General features: G+C 36.7%; 1 protein-coding gene across 2 annotated transcripts in view; it reads left to right on the forward strand.

The window, feature by feature from the left end:
• Positions 1–19,655, forward strand: part of LOC131689080 (ecdysone-induced protein 74EF-like) — a 127,024-nt gene extending 107,369 nt beyond the window's left edge. Inside the window, exons 3-4 of one of the 2 annotated variants that reach the window (XM_058973876.1) lie at positions 17,501–17,635; positions 19,159–19,655. In XM_058973876.1, coding sequence (XP_058829859.1) covers positions 17,501–17,635; positions 19,159–19,640 — 617 coding nt within the window. In that variant the 3' untranslated portion in view covers positions 19,641–19,655. The remainder of the gene's footprint in view (positions 1–17,500; positions 17,636–19,158) is intronic. The other variant, XM_058973877.1, reaches the window with a different exon arrangement.
• The last annotated feature ends 1,935 nt before the right edge of the window (positions 19,656–21,590 follow it).

Genomic DNA, 21,590 nt, shown 5'->3' on the forward strand with positions numbered 1-21,590 from the left:
GGCCATATGCACTTGTGGCCAAAGGTACCATAAAAGTTAAATTTACAAAACTAAGTTCATCCAAAAACGGCTTGTTTATGAGACAGCATGATCAAAATCGTTGTTTTGGTTTTGCCATCGCTGATTTCGCTTCATACCACTACTACAAAACCGTGCAGGAGTGGTATTTGGTTAATTCTGTTGGTTTTATGCAAAGAGACACAATCCCACCAAACTGTCCTGAAGTTCATCCGATCGGAATGGGCGTGAATTTTAGAAGACCAAAGGAAAGGCCAAGGATGAAAATAAATGAGGAAGAAGGAGAGAAACTAAGGAAATCGTACTATACTGGCTTTGAGAGAGTTTGTCAATTGTAAATGTCGAACTTTTTACTCAAATTCGCCCTAAAATTTTAACAACGTATGTAAGCTGAGATAAATACTGAACTATTGTAAAATTTTGGTTTCAGTTCGATAACCATAAGGGATTTAACAGGCAACCAAAAGTTTGGTAATAATTATCGATTCACCCTTTATATAGTTCGACGCAGAGTCTTCCAGAAATTTATAACAAAAGTTCCAGTAACAATGAATTTTAAAATGATCAAGAATGATGAAGTAAATTAACACCAAATGTCACTGTTTCTGAAAGAAAAATCAACTTTTTAAATAAAATTATGATTTTGTTACAGTATATTTCAATTTCGGTGAGAAATTTGATTTTTTTCTATTGCAAAAAAAATTGGTCTTGCTTATAGTTGGACAATTAGTACTGTCTTTAAAATCTAGCTCTACCGTATTATGCTTCAGCCGAACTGAGGTAGCCTATTTCTGTTCTTTGGACACACTCTTATTAATTAAACTGATTTCATGTGCTTCAATACAACTTGCAAAAGACAGTAAAGCTTCATGGGATGGACAATTTTTCTAAGCTACATAATCGCATGTGATGCGCATCAAAATATTTAGCTCAACACAAATGAGTAAATCGATAACGTCGTTACAATTATCCAGACTTCAGAACTACAATCATGTTTCCAAGACTCTTACCGTTTGAGGAATATAATTTTCTCAGGACCAATTACAAATATGTGAAGTATAAAAGGTCTGTACGAGAAGTTACTAAACAAAAATAATGATATTGCTGCTAGGTTGTGTGCCACCAGTTGACCGACACATTCATATTCTTAATCTGACCACTCAGACCCAACAATGCGTATTGCCCCGAATGTCGAAAATTGTTGTGCGAATAGAAAATTGCTTTCCAAATTTGCCGAATTAGAAAATAACATTTACTATCTGTATTCTACAGTTCTTTTTGTAATAAGAAGTCTCCAATTTTTTAGTCACTTAGTATTTATTTTTCCTAAGATACAGTTTACCTTTGGATGCATTTTTAAGTCAGATTCTTTCGTAAAAGAAGTATTTGAATAACACTCTTTGGTTGAGAGCTATGATTAATATTATTTGAGAAAATTGGGAAAATATCAATAATAAAAAACTATCTCATTAAAGTCTAAAAATTTTGACTAATAACTACTCTATAGAGTGATTCGTTACTTTTGAAAATAGATTATGTTATAAGTACACTGTGAACGGTGAAAATTTGTTACACTAACTGCTTTCAAAAGAACTGTTGAAAGCCTAAAGATTGATGCGTTACCATCGTGTCAACGCACCAAAACCACAATCTCCCAACTGTTTAATCAATAACAATACCCTAAATCATCCAAAATACTTTCCTTCCACGCAAAACCTTCTCCCATCTGCCTCATTCCAACAAGTATTAATCTAACCCTTCCGAGAGGAACGGATAACGAAGAGAGAGAGGACAGCTGTCCGCCGGTTTGCATTCATTAAATTTTTGTGCAACCCATTGCATGGCATGTCATTCAATATTATCCAAATATGACGGCCAACCACTGACTGGCATCCATCCGTCCATCCACCCACATGTCGGATCGAAAATCGATTGCCAAAATTATTTCTGCCCATTCACGCGGCCGCTGCCACTGCAAGCTGCACACACCATATCCCAGCAAACAAGGCCAGATGGCCGGACCGAATCTATTTGTCAAACAGTTGCAGATCCATACTGTTGCATCAGGCTATCTCCAGCCAGCCAGAGACCCTCTTTTCTCGTTCGGCATAATCGGGGAAAAGTAAAGTAACCGGAGAAAGGATAAACAGTCCAATTGTTGATCCTGTGACCCTGAACCGATCTGCCGAAGCTGTTGATGATGACTCAATACACTGCTCAATGCGGTGTAACACGTGTCTGATTGGTGTGTGTGTGTCTGTGTTCATTGATTCAGTCTCGTCCTGCACTACCCATCATCAGGCCAAACTGGGATGGAAGAAAAGGCTTAGCTTTAATCCTTTCCATTCATCGTGTGCTCCTTCGGAGCGAGCGGTCGGATTTTGCCATCGCTGCCGTGTTGAATGACAAGGATCACCCTCTCGACAACGACAACGAGATGCCATCAATGGAATGGATCGATCGAACAGAAGAATGGAGTGTTTCACAATATAAGGGTTAATTATTGAATAACTTTTTGTTTGCTTGGGTCGCTCGGAAAATTTCGGGTCACGCTTCGGCAACAAATATGCGTGAACGATGTGTTAAGCAAGGTGGCATCAGCAGATGCACCGGGTCGAAATTTGACTGCATTCTTCGGTTTTCGAAAATCCAAAATAAAAATCCCTGCATTGGAAATGTTCAGCTTTGAACAAGGTGCAAAAGTGTGTGGTTGAGAGTCTATTGTTGGGCTAATCCTTACCTGAGCACCCGAAAGGGATCCTTTCATCCGGAGCCGATTGAGGAAAAAGCGCATGTATGTAACAGCCGAAAGGATTCCCTGCTCGCTCGCTGGGCAAGGTAAATATTTGAAGAACATACCGCATGCTGGTAGCTCATTGTGCGCATTAGAAAACCTGAATTGCTACGTGGAAAAATTAAAAGATGGGCAGGACGAGTATCCTGTTTTACATAAACACATAATTAAACAGGTTTTCGCTTCTTTTCGCATCGAAAGGTGCTCTTCTTTTGCTCTCCACTGTGTCAAATGCCCGCTGGTCATCCGCATCCCTGTCACATCCCGGAAAGATTGCCCTTCCGGGATGCCTACCGATTACCGGAGCGGAAAGCGGAATCATTACCTACATTTTCCATTTCGCTTTCAACATCCGGTTCTCATCCCTGACGTCGTTTGGGTCGGATTTTCACGACATTTGGAAAATTTTACGCTTATTCCAATCCGGCCTATAACAGCTCCTATAGCCTATATAGACGGAAATGAGGAAATCATTTATTCATAGGCTGACCTTCAGCTCGTTACGGATTGGGGGTACGGCCTGACTGAACCAAACGACGACACTGATGGAAAAGCCGGTGAAACTGTATCCTTTCGGATGGGGATGTAGACAAAAAATCTGAACAGGGATATCGGGTTGGAAAAACGATGCCGGGTTGGGAAACCGTCGAATGTCGAATCAGGTATTTTTCCGACCGGTTTTCTATGCTGAAAGTTTAAATTGAGCAAAAAATGTAGCGGAAAATCTTTTCGTCGGTATAAGGACCAATGTATCATTTTTTGAGAGTCGTTCTCCTACCGGTTGGCCTTGAACGTCGTGATCCGCGTCGGCAACGATATCGATTTTAGACCACGTTACATTCAAATATTATATGTGGTAGATTGTGCGTTGTGTTCGATTAGAAGGTTTACCAATGGCGCTGAAATCGATTATATTTCGTCGCAGTAAGATTTTTTTCGTCGCAATGCTTTTCTTAAGGGATGAATGACACTTTTAAAAAAAGGTTGAGTAATTTTGGGTAAAAACCTGGCTGTAAACAAAACATACGAAACCCTGAAACGTTAGAAGCACAATTCTCGCGTATTTTTTGAGAACGGGCAATAAGCATGCTGTCAAAATTCACTTTGAGAGAAAATTCCGGACAAACCGTAACTCACCGAGAATGGATGTTTACATTTTATGTTCTCTTTCGTCTGTTGCTGTGATTTATAATCGGCAATGAATGGTTTGTCCATAATTTCGTCTTTAAATGAATTTTGACAGCATGCTTATTGATCCTTTTCAAAAAACACGCGAGATTTTTTGGTCAGTTTAATTGACAAATATAGTTAATGTAATCAATTAGCATACATTATACTTGGGTAATACATATTTTTCGACGTTTTTTAGCATTTATTACCTAACGCACCAATTCAATTGGTTGTGTCAAAATGATTGAAAGGCGTGTTTCCAATGAAACGTAGAATAGTTTTGGTTCAAAAGAATTTTTGCGAATTTATTATTAAGCTCACAAGAGCTACAAAAGGATCAATAAGAAAGCTCCGTCATGTACACAAAAATAAAACAACCCAAAGAATAGGTTATTTTAACTTAAATTCAAGTATTTTTGAGTTTTGCTTCTCACTCGCGCTTATTATTGTTCCCAAAAACAATACAAGAGATTTGACTCAAACTCTTCCGTTGAATAAGGTACTTTTGAGTTGTTTGAACCATAGTCAAAGTCAGGTAAATTTAACTTTGAATTAAGTATACTTAACCCAAGAATGGGTATAAAAACCAAGCAGTGAGTTATGATTTTTGCCGTGGGTTAATGGAAACTATCTTTAACACGGTTTATCTAAATTCAACTTATTCAACTATACCCTAAAATAAAGTTAAAAGAACTCAAATTTGAGTAGTTTTTCATGTACGTGTAGCACCAAAGCCAGGTATGAAAACTCCGTATTTGTAAGTACAGAGAACAAATATATAAGATAAAACTTTTTTTTTCGAAAAACCTACGTAAACATTAGAATAAAAATACGCTACGAATCACCATCGCAGTCAAGTTAGCAAATGTTAAACTTAACCACTACCAGTATAATGGGCTTTTTCGTTTTTTGATAGTGCACTACACCGCTGTAGTCGGTGCTACACTCATTCAAACTTGAGTGTAATCAGCTTATCTCTTTTTTTGCACCAGGTAAAAACAAAAACGGAATAAGATAGAAAATTAAAAGATTGGCTTCCAATGCTTTCTGGTGGTGTTTTTTATTTCCAATCAACCTTTTATTGTTTAACATTATTTAAGGGATTCAAAACAGATTTCGATTTGACTATCGATAAAGAGAGTAAGAGGGTCACAGTGGGGTCCAAAACCAAATATTTCCCACGCAGCCGGAAAAACATTTACATTTGAGTAATAATATGGCTCGTTTTTTTCAGTTGAGGACAAATATTTTGTTTTAAATGTCAGAATATTTACTATAATCTATACCTATACGAGAATTGTAATGATACTTTACGAAACCATTTAGCAACGTTTGCTTCCATCGTACACCAAACGATAAATCAACGATTTCACCAATCATATTGCCTTTTGCAGTTGGGTCGGAGTCACTTTCACCATATACCGAGTAGGTTGTTAGGTATAGTTAGTATTTTTAAAGACTACATTGCTTGAACAAATTTTGAAACAAGTTATAAGGGGTGATATTAATCCATTCTTGTAGTAAGACAATGTCGTTTTACAGCAACCGACATAACCACAAAAAATAAGGCGGATGAACTTCGTTTGACAATTCTCGGTGGTTTGTTTACACGGGAGTTGCGTGAGTTCGAATGTAACAGATGAGCACCCGTTGCACTCGAACTCACGCAAAGTAAACAATCCACCGAGAATTGTCAAACATGAACTTCATTCATCATGAGTTCATTCGTGTCGTCATCTTGTAGAACTCAATTCGTTATAAAAAACGCTTTTAATCCACCTAACAGTGTGATGAGACATTTCTTATAACTCTTATCACTCTCTTCTGATATTATATCGTATGAGAACATTTAAAACTTGATGCTTCGCGATGTTTTTGATAACACATACTACATGGGATTGTGGCAGGACACAGAGAATCGCTCAAATCAGCATAGGACAACATCAGTGCTAGAAATCTCAAACCAAATCAATAGGAAAGCGAAAAAATGGCCCATAAAATAGACATACAAACGGATTATTGCTAATGCTCTGTTAATAAAATATCTAAATTCCTCAATCAATGCATTGTGGTGGGAAAACTGAATTTTCCTAAAGGGGTTATGTATATTGTACTGAGCCAAAAAATTGATTTTTTTTGAATCGAAATGAAGTTTATACTTTACTCAAATTTCCAACGCGACTGAGACCTAAAAATCAACGCTTTTTCTGGAAAAAAGCGACACTAGCAGTGACACCATTCAAAGAAAATCAACAGTGAATATTTCCAGACTTGGTTTTATTTCCTATTTAAGAACTATTGTGTTTTTACATCCTAGATTGCATGATTCAGTGATCGAAACCCAAAACTTCATGAAGTATCTGAAATTATTAAATTAAAATTTGTGTTTGCTATTGAAATTGACAAAATGATAGTATCGCCCCTTTGACGATTGTTTGCTTTTTCGGTCCCACCTATCAGCATTGAAGTATCGCCCTTACGTTTTTTTACAATACCAATTTTACAATTGGTGGGGGTTTGGTGAAAATCGATCTAACTGTCCAAACGGCATAATTCCGAAACCGTAATTTTTGAAGTTTTAAAATTATGCAGAATTAATTTTTCAGAAAATAGTAACAGAGTTCGTGTTTTTAGCGAATTTGTTGTGACTTTATTGTAGTCATGAATATTAACCTGAGAAAATTCACCATAAATACTTCTTGGACGATATACCGCCAAAATTATTTTATCGAATGATGCGCTGTTTAACGTTTGTAAAACTCATCGAAGATACTAAACCTCCGAAATTGGCGGTTTAAAAATGATTCCTTCTTGACCTTAAATTACTGTTTTTAAACATTTGACCTATACATATAATTGGTCATACAACAAAAATCAAATACTCATCAAAATCGATCAGAACCTGCTAGAGTCGAATGGAAATCGTCATTTTTCATAAATTTCTCTCTACATTCGGAAAGTGTTATCCTCGTTATTAATCATATTACGTTTGCGTCTCAACTCGACGCATTCCCAAAATATAAACCTGTTTTAATCCACCTAGTGGTGCAATTGTGCTTGTCTCACTTGTCCAGACTACGATGGTTATGTTCAATAAAATGGTGGAAATGAATATTTCATGTTCAGTACGATTTGCACATACATACAATGGATCGACAGCCACGATCTTGAGATACTATGTGATACTGAAACATCGCTTGACCGCCGCTGGTTTCAAGCGATGTTTCAGTATCACATAGTAAGATCCGGGACTAGTTTTATTTTTAAAGTAGCAACCACTCACTGCATACTCCCTCCGGGCCGGTATGATTGACGATTTTTAGATTGATTGCATAACCTTTCTGTATGAGAAAGGCAAAAGGGAGTGGGCGTGGCGTAGTTGGTAAATCGATTGCCTTGTACGCAGCGCACCTGGGTTCGAGTCCCGACCCCGCACATAGGGTTCGAAATTTTTCACAAGAGATTTTTCTAACCCGAAGAGGCGAATGACCTTAAGGTTAAAACCTCTATAATCGAAATAAAAAAAAGAAAGGCAAAAATGTACCAAAGTCCAAAAAAATCAATTTTTGTCAAACATTATTTTTTTCGAGTTTACATCAAATCTCGATGTTTCATGCATTATAAAGTCATTTGGCATCAAAAATACAAATTTGATTTTGAAAATTTTTCATTTCAGTTTATATGGGAATTTGCTGTGTGATTGCACTCTTCAACTCGTAACTCCGGAACCGGAAGTCCAATCAATAAAAAATCAATTGCAGCCGATGGGAAGGTTGTACCTTTCATTTGAGACTAACTTTGTGCAAATCGATCCAGCCATCTCTGAGAAACAGAGGTCACATATTTTTCCACATACACACAGACATTTTCCGATCTCGATGAACTGAGTCGATTGGCATATGACACTCGGCCCTCCCGGTCGGGATTAGATTGACGAATTTTAGAGTGAATGAGAAAGGCAAAAACATTTTTAGCAAATGTTGAAAGTTATACATTTTTTGGTGCGCAGTTCTATGTTTCATAGACATTAAATTAATTTTTACTTCGCTTCCTATTAAATAAATACCCTTATTACAGTACATCTCTACAAAAACGAGCTCAATTTGAAAAGAAATCTAAGGATCATGATTGAAAACAGAACTCTGGAATTTTCTATTGGAATGTTTTCAGGCAGGATTTTGATATTGATGCAATTAGACAACTGTGAAATCAAGACCAAAAGATCAGTTACATATCAGGACCCCATTCCGACAATTTATCAAAAGTCCTCATGATGTTTGCAACAACAGAATATCAATGTACGGATCAGAGAATTGTTATTTTAATATTGAATTAAATCAGTCTGCATCAATAAATTTTCAACTTCAATCCAATTTTTTTGTGGGTGTGGTGGGGGGGGGGAGGCGTTGTATGGTGTTAAACCCCAAAACCTTCTCTCGGCTACGCCGTTGCTTGGAGTTAGTTATTTCGCTTTTCATTTTCCAATATGTTTCAGATCGATCCGATGGTCATGAATTAGAAAAATTGCACTCAGAAGATTCGCACAAATGAACATTTTTGCACTGATAAGTTATCAAGTTCCTTCCAGACAACTTGGAAGTGTTCGGTGATTATTTCTAGCGGTTGTAGATAGAAAAATGAAATACAAAATTCGTTTTATCGAAATAATGTTTGGCTTATTTCAATGGATTATTTCTATATTGAACAATAAATAGGCGACAAAGAGTAATCCACAAACAACAAGCCATAACTTTTAAAGTATTCAAAATAGATATTTGAAGTCTTCAGTAAAGTTATTTGCAAAAGTAAGAGCTCCAAATTTGCTGAAGGCATCATTTCGATATAATCACTTCCAAGAAAATTTGGGAAAATATCTCACTCATAGGGGGATTAATCAGCAAAAGCACAATACCAAAAGAAAGGGCATATTGCCTCCATTAAATTCACCGAAGATACTATTGACCTAAAGTAAACCGTTTTGGCGTTAAAAATAGATTACATGTTTTTGGTCATATTTCTGGCAATGGGAAATGATAAAAATCTTTCGTCCGCATTTAATGTTAAATATCTCTTTTGATAATAGTCCGATTTCAACAATCTGTAGCTTGTTCGAAAGGTATTCGTTAAAGCTGTCTAAAAACATATAAATTGTTATTCTATATTGTCAATTTCGGCAGATAATTCAAAAAAACTGCAAAAAACGCCATTTTTACGCATTCAAACATTCATATCTTGGAAACTAAACATCAGAATCAAAAACAAATTAATAGCGTTCATACTGTTTTTTAGTTCTTTCATTTAAAATTGGTTTGGATAAGATCGGTTCAGCCATTGCTGAGAAACACGAATGAGAATTTGTCCGTTACATACACACACACACACAGACACACACACACACACAGACATTGTCCCAAATCGTCGAGCTGAGTCGATTGGTATATAAGACTCGGCCCTCCGGGCCTCGGAAAAAATCTTGAAAGTTTGAGCGAATTCTATACATTTCTTTTATAAGAAATGTAAAAACGTTTTTCCATACGTCGACATAGATCTTTCATTAGGGCTTAAATCGCAAATGTAAACAAACTGCGTTTTCGATATTATGACATTATGCGATAAAAATACTACAAGATTGATGTGAAAATTAGTTAAAATGGTTTTTAGTTCGATTTATAATTAAAGGAAACAAAACGGCGAAACATGCATTTTCTTCGAGATTTCGACTTAGGCCCTTATTCTCATATGGAATATAAAGGCTAAACTTACATTTTTTGACAGAACCGGGCGTACACAAAATTATTCTTTAAACGGCGGTTCTATTATATAAATGATAAACAATATCTACTATGATCATGTCTACTCGATAGTTGTTGCACATAAACATTCGAATATTTCAATATTTTCATGTAATTCGAAGAAAAGATGCACGCGACCTTACATTTACATTGGCTTTCTATGCGACCATTTGCTGAGCCCTATAAAAAAGTATACTGTCAAGCTCGCCCATTTACCCAGCCCTACCCAGCAAGACAGAGTCAGTTTAGCCCATTTACCGCGCCCTTCTGAAAATTATGTACACGGTTTAGCCCTTCCGCAGATGGTGGTTGCTGAAGGGCGAAATCACGACTGGGATGCAAATTGGGCGTAAGCATTTTTTTAGTTTCTACCCACTAAAAGCACATAGGAATTAAATTCTTTGTTATATTGTCATAAGGTTTAACTAAAGATGCTTCCGGAAAAACATGGTCATAAAGTAATTTATGCCTACAATAAAAACTACATTTAGAAAAGTATCGCCGAATATTGAAACTGATTTTTCTCCATTTAAGTACATTGCGACTTAGGCCCTAATGAAAGATCTGTGTCGACATGCATTGTGATGTCATTGTTTTCATCACATATTGTCAATTTGTGAACCAAAACAAAACATCGTTTCCATCGATATTCATTTCTCTAATACTTCTGATAAGGTTTTATGTAAAGACGCTGAATCCCTGTGGATAAAGACTCGCCATCTCTATCTTATTCTTATTATTTATCAGTAAGTGTCATTCCAATCGAGCACGAGACCCGTCAAAAGCCCTCATTCCGAAGAAAATCGCTTCGAATCCTTCTGGAACGAGGGCCATTGACAGGTCTCGTGCTCAATTGGAATGACACTGACAGATAAATGGTAAACAAACGATTGACGTGTCGAATCTATATCCAGAGGGATTCAGCGTCGTTAGTTTTAAGGAGTATTATGTGATGATCAAAATAATTTGTGTGTATAATAAACTACTTTATCGACACTGTCAAATGCAAGGGTATGCCGATAGAGCTTGATAAATGTTTACTTTTCTGGATTCGCCCAACTTTTCAACTCTGCGGTGTTGTATTTTGTTTTTATCGATTTATTGAATCTGCGCGATAAACGACGCCGAATCTCTGAAAAAAGATTCAACATTTCTATATTTTGTTTCGTTATTTGTCAATGTCATTGATCTATCGATGTTATATTTATATCTACAATTTTCACGTTCTTTTTTGGTGAAATAAAAAGACTTTAATATAAATTAATATCCAAAAGTAACGCAAGTAAACTTAGATGGAAGTACGCAAATTGAATCTAAAACTTCGCCGAGAAAATGAAAGCTACGAGGAGACAACAGAAATCACGGAAAAATCAAGAGTACAGTACAATCTATCGAAACATATTGTTTATAGCGTAATTCTATCGACAACGCGCTAAGAAGTGAACATTCTTGGAAGCTGTCAAACAAAGACGGACGTCAAATGCACACCCCGAAAAAAACCGTTAATAAGTAAAACTGATATGGAGAATTGCTTGACTTTTTCTAAACTGCTTATAAATGAGAACTTGTACTGTAATCAAGTCATTTTTACAACCGAAAATAGATTAGAATGGGGTCAAGTAGGCCAGTTTTCTTTGGCGAGCTCGTGCGATGGTATTTTTGCACTGATTTTGACAAACAAGCACTAGTTGGAAATGTTATACATCTGGCAACGTTTTGGCAATAGTAGTTTTATGTCTGCCTAAATGTTTTTCAAGCTAATTTCAATAAGGCGAAGGTAATTTTTTCCATGTTTTTAAAATCTTAGGGTAGGATAGGTCACTATATTCGAGGTTAAATTAAGCAATGTACACCAGACTGGTTCAATTTTTGACTTTTAGCTCCACTGGGCTCTGTTGATTCCTTTTATGGCCCTTAGTAATTGTGCAAATTTTGGTACCGATCGGTTGTGTCTATAGACCCTCCAAAATTTTCAAAGTTTATATGGAAGTTTGTATGGAAAATCGGTTGACCTTGAAAATAAATTCTTAAAAAATTACCTCATCAATCAATTAATCAGAATACTATATATTTCTAAAGGTAATCTTCTACTGAACACATTCGGGGAACATTGCAAGTTTATGAAAATTCGTTGAGAAAAATTATTAACTAAAGAAGCAGTATAACTTCAAAACAAGTGGATTTTATTAGTAACCATAGCAACCCAGTTAGAATAGCTACTTCGTTATACAAGTGTAAACTAAACTTACCACCCACCACTCGCGTATGGCAGATACAGCTATTCAAACAGGGTTGCTAAGATTAATAATAAAATCCACTTGTTTTGAAGTCATGCTGCTTCTTTAGTAAATAACTTTTCTCAGCGAATTTTCATAAACTTACAATGTTCCACGAATGTGTTCAGTAGAAGACCTTTAGAAATATATAGTATTCTGATTAATTGATTGATGAGGTGATTTTTTAAGAATTTATTTTCAAGGTTAACCGATTTTCCATACAAACTTCCATATAAACTTTGAAAATTTTGGAGGGTCCGTAGACACAACCGATCGGTACCAAAATTTGCACAATTACTAAGGGCCATAAAAGGAATCAGTAGAGCCTGGTGGACCTAATAGTCAAAAATTTAACCAAATTAGAAAATAACCGGTTCAACTTTTATTTGAAGAGTATTAATACTGAAGATTATTTAATAATTAAATTGACGTCATTCAGGTAAGAACATGGGAAGCGGCAAATGATTTTGAAAATCATGAATCCGCAAAAGGAAATGTTGAAAAAAAACATGTTGTTGCGGCAGCTGCGTCTGGCTTTGTACTTGCGAATGACTGCTTCGGTGTCCTCGTCGTCGCCAGAGTGTGGAATTGAAGTTGTTCAATCTGGTTATCGTGATTGATTAGCTGTGAGACGCAACGCACGGCGAGTTTTTATTCACCGTCTGCTTTTTATTCTTTTCCTCACCATCATCATTTTAGTTTTTCATTGTATGTTTGTATGTATGTATGTAGGTAGCCACCATTCTAGCTTGAGTCTTGCTCTGCATGCGGCTCCACTTAATAGTACGCTCAAATTTCGTTACCATTCTGCGTTCAGCATACCACTGTATAAAGGCCCGAAGGGGGTGGGGGTGGTGGACCCGTAAGCAAATGCACCTACTTAGTATCCGCGGGCATCAAAGAATCTTCTTCCGAAATAAGATCCAGTAGATTGAATAACGAATTTTGCAATACTTGTCAATCTTTCCCCGAGATGATTTGTTGTAGAATAATACAATAATAATATAATATAATATAATATAATATAATATAATATAATATAATATAATATAATATAATATAATATAATATAATATAATATAATATAATATAATATAATATAATATAATATAATATAATATAATATAATATAATATAATATAATATAATATAATATAATATAATATAATATGGCTTATAACAATATAATTCAATGTAAAATAATACAGTACAATACAATACAACATAATACAGTACAATACAATACAACATAATATAATATAATACAATGTGATGTAATATAATATAATCTGTATATATAAAAGTCAATGTTTTTATGTATGTGATCCATGACTCCTAAACGGATTATCCGACTGCCGTATTAATTTCCACGTAGTAGACATCTATTATGGAGCCTGTCTGTGTGCTATGGGTTGGGGACTATCTGCCCGCCAGATGGCGTTTCGGCACGAATTGTATTTTACCCCCACTCCGCTGAACGTCTCAGCAACGTACGACGGGTATAATTTAATATAATATAATATAATATAATATAATATAATATAATATAATATAATATAATATAATATAATATAATATAATATAATATAATATAATATAATATAATATAATATAATATAATATAATATAATATAATATAATATAATATAATATAATATAATATAATATAATATAATATAATATAATATAATATAATATAATATAATATAATATAATATAATATAATATAATATAATATAATATAATATAATATAATATAATATAATATAATATAATATAATATAATATAATATAATATAATATAATATAATATAATATAATATAATATAATATAATATAAGGGGTGGAGATCGCGTAGTTGGTAAATCGATTGCCTTGTACGCAGCTCACTTGGGTTCATTTCCAAACCGCGCACATATGGTTGCCATCATGTTACTTTTGCATAATTCATGAAATCGCCCAAGTATTTATGACTTTTATCCACTCAACTATCTGATAGCATGGTCGGATGGATAAAGTATTGGTCAGTAATCTGCCCGTGCGGGCTCGTTCCTCAATGCCAGCACTCTTTTGTGTCGAACGCATTTTATATACCAATACACATATATCGCTAATACATAGACAAAATTCGTTCTTCTGTTCCTTGCATTACATGCAAAGAAGCTTCGTGCAATTTTTGCACATTACCAGAAGTCTTACAATTTGAGCTAGCGATACTCCCATTAATGAAAGTGATTCTTACCGGGTTTGTTTTGGGTGTGTGGATTTGCTCAGCGTCAATCCGGCGCTAGCTTAGTCCTGTCACTAAGTTAGTGTCACATTCTGATGATAGGAACTCACAAACACCTCCAAAAATAAGTTAGTTATGGGTTATGTGCCCTTTACGCATAAAGATAGTTTGAACAAAAAACTTATGCCAACCGTAAAACATAGTGACAGGTAAAAGTCTAGAGCTATATGTATTCGGGCGTGATTGTATCTTCGAACAAAACAGCAATCCCAAACACAACCAACGTTGTCGAGGAGTAGTACTTTTATACGCCGAAACATTTTCATTATCACCTGATCGAAATCCTATCGAGCATCGAGATGAACTATATCGACGACTCAAAAGTAAAAAAATTTCTAGTGCCAGTGTCATAAAAGCTACTTTATAGGAAGATTGGCTAAATATCCCCGCAGAAAGTACTCCCGAATTGGTTCACTCTATGCCAAACTGCTTGTGGACATTTGAGGAAGCCCGAGGAGGTGCTATAAAGTACTTTTGTTCAACGCAACTATTTTATTACACTTCTAACAAAAATCGTGTAAATTTACGTTTCCTGATCCTGACATAGTTTTACGTTTTATTTTTAATTTCGCAAATCATGTAATTTTAATCCGTAAATGGCGTTTGTTTATAATGTTGATAAGTGTAATTTTATGGTACTGCTTATGTAAAGCACATCTTTCATACGAAATTAAATGAAACACGTTCATATCACGTCACGTGAATGACGGATTACTAACTTAGCTTGGAATTACGTCAACGAGAAAATTCATATTTTTTAGTGTGTACAACTGATTTCATTGTGAATCGGGTAATTGAATTTAGTATGTTTTATAAATATTAAAGAATACAGGGTGTCTCAGAATAGGTGTCATCATTTTGTACCATTTTAAACTTCTTCGGCAGGTTAGATTTCATGCGAAAATAATATTAATTTATTTTTGAGAATATCACTTAGGCAGCCACTGATGAAAATAAATAGCGAGTCATAGAGCAAATACCGGAACACATTTATTGTAAAAACTTCATTTGCAAAAGCTTATACCTTGTCTACTTGTTAAACGAGTTCTACGTTAGAAGTGAGTATTTCTTCCGCACTTTGAAACGATTCAATGATACTGGAAATGTCAAAATTTTACACAATGGAGTTGCTACACGAATGTTTCAAAACTAGATTGCGTAAAGTTGTGGTAGAAAACCGCCGCAGGTTCGAGCTCAAACAATATAAATTGCTTCTATAACATATATCTTTTGAATGAAAGATAAATTGCTGAATTCGGTTGATTTGTCTGCTACTATTCGATTTTGCTTTAGTGACACCAATTCTGAGACTATAAAAGCAATAAGTGTATCGTGTTACTTTCAACAGAAGTCAACACAACAAGAAGAGGTTTTTGTGCTTGGAGAATCCTGTCCTAGACCTAAACTATAATTAAAAGAAACTATCTCCAAATTCCATTGCATATGACATCTTTAATCAATCCATATAATTCATCAACAAAAACTATATATTACTTGGATTGTGCAAATATAAATTTTAGTAATGCTATTGACTGGGACTATTACCGTACATTTGAGTACCAACTATTATTGATATTTATAAACCGTAGTTTTTATATTTAGTTTGTTCTGATCCGCTAGAGCAGTGCTGCCATAGATAAAAGTCAAAGGATTCTTTTGGAGTTGACGATCATATTCCAAATATCACTACAAATAAACAGCAGAAACAAGCTTTTTGATTCCATATTAACTTTTGAAGAAGGTTAATAAGATTTGTGAACAAACTTTTGTTTTGTTTATTTCTCTTAATTTGCTCTAATTTCCACGCAGAAAACATTTGAAATTGTTTCTACGAAGGGTAAAGATGTGGATTAATGTGTATTTCTCATGGAATTCAACTTGGCAGCAGAATATTGAGCGAAACAAGTTTGCTTACAAAAATTCCTTTAGCCCTTTTGAAGAATTCATATTGAATTAGAAGTGATGCAAAGTTGGCTTTAGAGGAATTAAAATCCAGCAACGTTATCGAAAGTTCAAACTCTTGTGGCTGAGAAGATATGATAGTATTGGGTATTTGAAATTATTTTTTTAGCTTTAAAAGAGCTTCAATTTCCCGACATTTTCCATGTTCCTGTGATTCTGGATACATCGTGCACTGTACAGTAAATAACAATATATACATGAACCTCAAGCACGGTTTTGTGTGATATGCAATTGAAAGTTCATCTTGAACTAATCTAATTTGCTGACAGATAAGTAACCTAGTAATCTAGCATGAAAATGAGATTATTAAAATATAGGCTATTGCAAAATCGACACCTACCAACTCGTTCAACAACGTTGTTGGTATAGAGATAATGATTGGAATATGCAGATAACTTTTATACGGACAGCAAATAGAATTTTGAAGATTATCACACAAAAATGTCCCCAAATGTAAACTATTGAGATATTCGACGTTTAAAATACGCACACTGAAATCTCGCATTTTTATACTACCGCCCTCCCCGCAGGTCCAGAAGCGGTTTGTTTGCCTCCCAATTCGCCGTGTAAAAGTTTTGTTTTCCTTCCATTTTAAACGTCAAAGCAGCACAATACCAACCCTGCTGGATAAGTCTATAGACAACAATGTACACTATGACTCTTTTGCATTGTTCCCTAGAACAGCAGCGTCAAATATATTCATGTAAACAGTACTGTTCAGAAAAGTGGGGTTAACTTCTTCAGTAACCCTAATGCTAGGTTGGTGCAAAACCTCATTGAGACAGACAGCAGTTTAAGTTTCATGGCCTACCAAGAAAATCTCCGAAGGTCGCATAAAAACAGTATGTATATAAACTCTGCTTGAGAAACCGTTGCACTAGACAGGATATTGATATCTGGAATTACACACCTAAAATTTATCATAAAACATTCGATTCTTTTCTCGAAAGAATGGAAGAATGTTTGGTTTCCTATTGTTTTTCTCAACACATTGATACCCTTTCGTTATTCCTTTTCCCAACCCCAAAAACACCCAGTCAAATCATTGACAACGAAACCGCCATCCTACCGACTGATTGAAATAATCCAAAACCATGTTTTCTGCTTTGTTTCATCTCTTCCCGCTCTAACGTAACGATCTTATTTCTGTCGCAAACCAACTGTACTATTAATATTATCGAAAAACACACGCAAACAGTTTGCTCCACGATGCTCCCGCACGCGACCTCCGGCACTGGTGCCGATGTGGACGATGACGGTTTCCTGGAGAACATCTTCCATCTGCAGTCGATGGAGAAGTTCAAAAACTCACACCGCCTTCTCAAGCTGACAAGTATGTACCGAAACCAAGAAAATATCACCCTTCCTCCCACAACACACAGTACACACATACACTCAAGCGCGGCTATCAAAATTAATGACAAGTTGCAATTTTCGTATTTATAGAAGGACCCCTGGTGAAGGGTTCTGTGGGAACCTCCAGACCAGAAGGTGGACCCTTCCGATGCACACAAAGAAAATGTCAAGTCACGTCGCAGAAAGGATCAAATTTTGCGTTATTATTTTTTTTTTTGAAAAACATGCCTTTCTCCCACATGGCATTACCAAGCACAAAACCATTTCCCATCTATCCCTGTCTGGTGAACTAATTTCGCATACCTACAATTAATAAGGGCTTTCTTTCCCTACCCTATCTGTTCTCCTCTAACCCACCAGGGAAGGGTCAAAGCAAATATTATTGCAGATTGCTTCGATTCGCTACTGAATGAAATCAATCATCTGCTGCCCTCACATTTATTTATTTTTTTCGAAAAAAGTAGAAATCGATTCACCAAAAAAATTGAATTGAATCAAGTAGTCCCAGCTCCTTTGTATATCAAAGAAAAAATGCGAACTAAAAATCCTAATTCCAATCCCATCCGGCCTTTGATCCTTGTGAGAGCGCTGGTCTCGGTCCCTTCCCTGGATTGCAATTGTTATTTCTATCCCGTCTGCCCTGCCGTCACCACCTACCCCGCGCGCACACTGCTTCTGCTTTCGGCGAACGCTAGGACCCCTGGTAGGCTGTGTGCAATTTTTTGATATAAAACTGTGATATCACCTGTATGAGGGTGCACCCTTTTCGGTGTCCTTCGGTCGGCGGGAGTCTATCCTGGTGATCGGTATCTGGAGCGAAACTATATTGTGAACAATTGAAATCCTTTACATTTTGCATCGTTTTCGGTGCGTTTTCCTCCTTCGTCTGATTGGGTCAAAGCCATTGCATTCTGATTCAGTGGCTGCTCTCCCATGGCTTTCATTGTCAAGATCAAGACGGCGAACAATACGCCTCGGTTCTATAATTACTATTGTTACCGGTCGCAGCTAATACGGAAGCTCTCCACCAGGATCGCTGGTCTAGAGGTGATCCTTTTCATTTTCGTTTTGTTCCTACAAGATTACGAAGGGGTCATAATCCGGGGACCTCTCATGCTGTGCATCTTTGCCGTTGCTGTTGCAGTTTGTGGCAATTTCCGACCCCGGTATTGCAATGGGGCTGTCGTTTCGTTACGAACCACGACCCCTGCTGCGTTACGTTCGAAAATGATGGCCGCTCGCGTCATCACTGCTAAGCAACCCACGAAAGAAAATCGGCGGCGGCTCTGGTGTTGCACATTGTGACGTGCGAGAAATGATTGACGGATTAGGAGTACACATGCTGGCGTGGCGTCCGGGCAAAAATAACCCTTACTGTACAGCTTTTTTTCTCTTCTTTCTTTTCTGTTGTATAAATATTTTCTGCTCTCTTTCATCCACCCTTAAGCTGACAAAGAATTTAATTTCGTTTCTTTTATCTCGTCACACCTCACCATCCAGGCTCACTACCTCCAAGTCCAGCGGACAGCGGTGTCTCCGATGTGGACAGCTCAAGCAGTGGCGGCCAGCCTGCCTGCAGCGATGAACTCAAGGCCCGCCTCGGAGCGTCAATCCAGACCAACAACAACAACAACAACGGCAGCAGCAGTAGCAGTAGTCATCCGGGCAGTTCCAGCACCAACGGCAGCAACGTATTACTACCGGGCGCCGGTGGAGGAGGCGGCGGCGGCGGTGGTGGTGTTGGTGGTGGAGGACTTCCCTCGATTAATGCGTCATCCTCATCACCTACGTCCGGCTCGTCGCTTCCCTCTTCGGTGGCTCTCTCGGCGGCAGCAGCGGCAGCGGCCGCCACCCAGCAACATCTGCAGCAGCAAGCACAAGCCCACTTACCGCCGGGAACGTTCCTCCGGCCGAACTTCTACCATCACAGCTCACCGCCGCTTAGGAATATCTGGAACCAGCGGAGTGTACCCCGTAAGTAGTACATTTTGTATGTATAAATATGTATACAGTGAATCGATCCGAGCATAACGAATTGCATTGCTTATCAGTGCGCCCGCTTTGGGATGTGAATTTGCATAATCGCTTATCAGTGACTGATGGGGGGAAATCAGAGGGAAGGTTCGCGCGGACAGAAACCAATGCATAATGGATGGGAACTGACTGGTTGGGTCAGTAGACTTTGGTTAATAATCATGTGATCGCAGTTTTTTGCTACCTTATACCATTTAGGTGTAGACATTACATGACAAATATTAGCTAGATTAGAATGAGGTACGAGCGCTCAGTTTTCTTTCCCATCGAATGTAACTATTGTACGAGTCCATCGAACTGGTGCAATAGTTAACTCTCATATGCTCGATTTATTTCTAATTACAGCAAACTCAGTCTATTAATGACGTAGGGAAAATCACAATAACAATGATAACATCTCCTTCGAGAAATGCACACGAAATAACAAATCGTGTGCAAAAGATCCACTGAGCAACAATATTTTTTAATAAATTTTTAGATTATGAATATAGAAAAAAAAAACCAGCGGCTCACTTAAGCTCAAGCAATGAACCGCACCACAAAACGAATTGTAAAATCAACTCTTCAAATATCCACTTTTGAACTATAAGCGAAGTGTAATAACGTATTTTAATTCAAACAATTAGGACGACATCTGACGCATTTTTTGTTCCATGTCAGTTCGTCGGTGGGTGATGAATTGTTTTCGAGTGTTATGTCTGTTAGTCTGTGGGCTCATTGCCAATAATAATTCTCTTTGCGACACAAACTCGGTTCGAACTTTTACACATCGTTCGCCTGAATGCTGGTCAGGGTTACTATATTCACAGATTTTTCTGTAATGTCACAGATATATTTAACAATATTAGGTCACATATTCTTTTTCGCAGATGACAGATTTTTGACATCTTCAAAAAAATCTACAGATTTTTGGAAATGTTCTAATTTTTTCACAAATTTTCAAAAATTCCACACAGATTAGGCATCACAAATGGTGAAAAGATGTTTTTGACTGCGCAGATTTCAATGTGTCAAAAAGTGCAGTCAAAAGAGCACAAGGGTTCTGTTGTGCCAATTTTTATGTAGTCTTTTGAATGGTTGCTACAGACTCTACCCACAGTCTAGTGAAGTGTCAAAAAATAAAGCCAAACTAGCATGTTGGTTCTGCGAGGGGAAGCATATAAAAAGAACAAAACTTATGGGATATTCCGTGTTGCCAGTTTGTATGTAGTTATATTCATGGTTGCTAGTTTGACTGTTTTCGTCTCCGCTAGCCTGAATGTAAAGAGTCTTTATTTGACAGTAGCACACGTAAATGCCATGTTGCTAGTACATGGTTTCGTCAGAGCTCATATTTATATTAATCGCAGTGAGAATCTTGCTCAGCCGATTGTTTCAAAATAATGTCAAAATTGCTGACTCTGAAGAAAAATGTAAGTCGACACTAAAAAAGCTCTAGAAAGTTAACTGCTGAGAGAAAAACAACGTATGGCTCGACATGGTACGACAACGCGTCTAATGCTATTGAAACCCTTAACCGCACAAATTTGACAAAGCCTGGACCTTTTATTTACAGCTTGTATTTTAAAAATTTGGATTTCATTAAGGGGGGCGTCTGGTGTAGTGGTTAAAAAAATCGACTTCTTTTTGTTAGTATTGAACCTCTAGAATTGTCTCGGGCAATCTCGGTGGCCACGCTGAACTTCTTTTGTTTTCAACAGCCATGCATTCCTCACTCGTATTTCTATAACACACGGAGATTTCAATCTATCAGCAACAATTTTCGAAAGACTGGCAGTGATAAAAATACAGTGTAAACAATACACTCTAAATTACTTCTACCCAAATATCCAAGAGAAAATACCAAATGGGTATTTTCTACAGCGTTTTTTCCGCGATGCAATTTGATGTGGGACACC

Source organism: Topomyia yanbarensis, chromosome 3 (genome assembly GCF_030247195.1).
Source record: "Topomyia yanbarensis strain Yona2022 chromosome 3, ASM3024719v1, whole genome shotgun sequence".
Taxonomy (NCBI): Eukaryota; Metazoa; Arthropoda; class Insecta; order Diptera; family Culicidae; genus Topomyia; species Topomyia yanbarensis.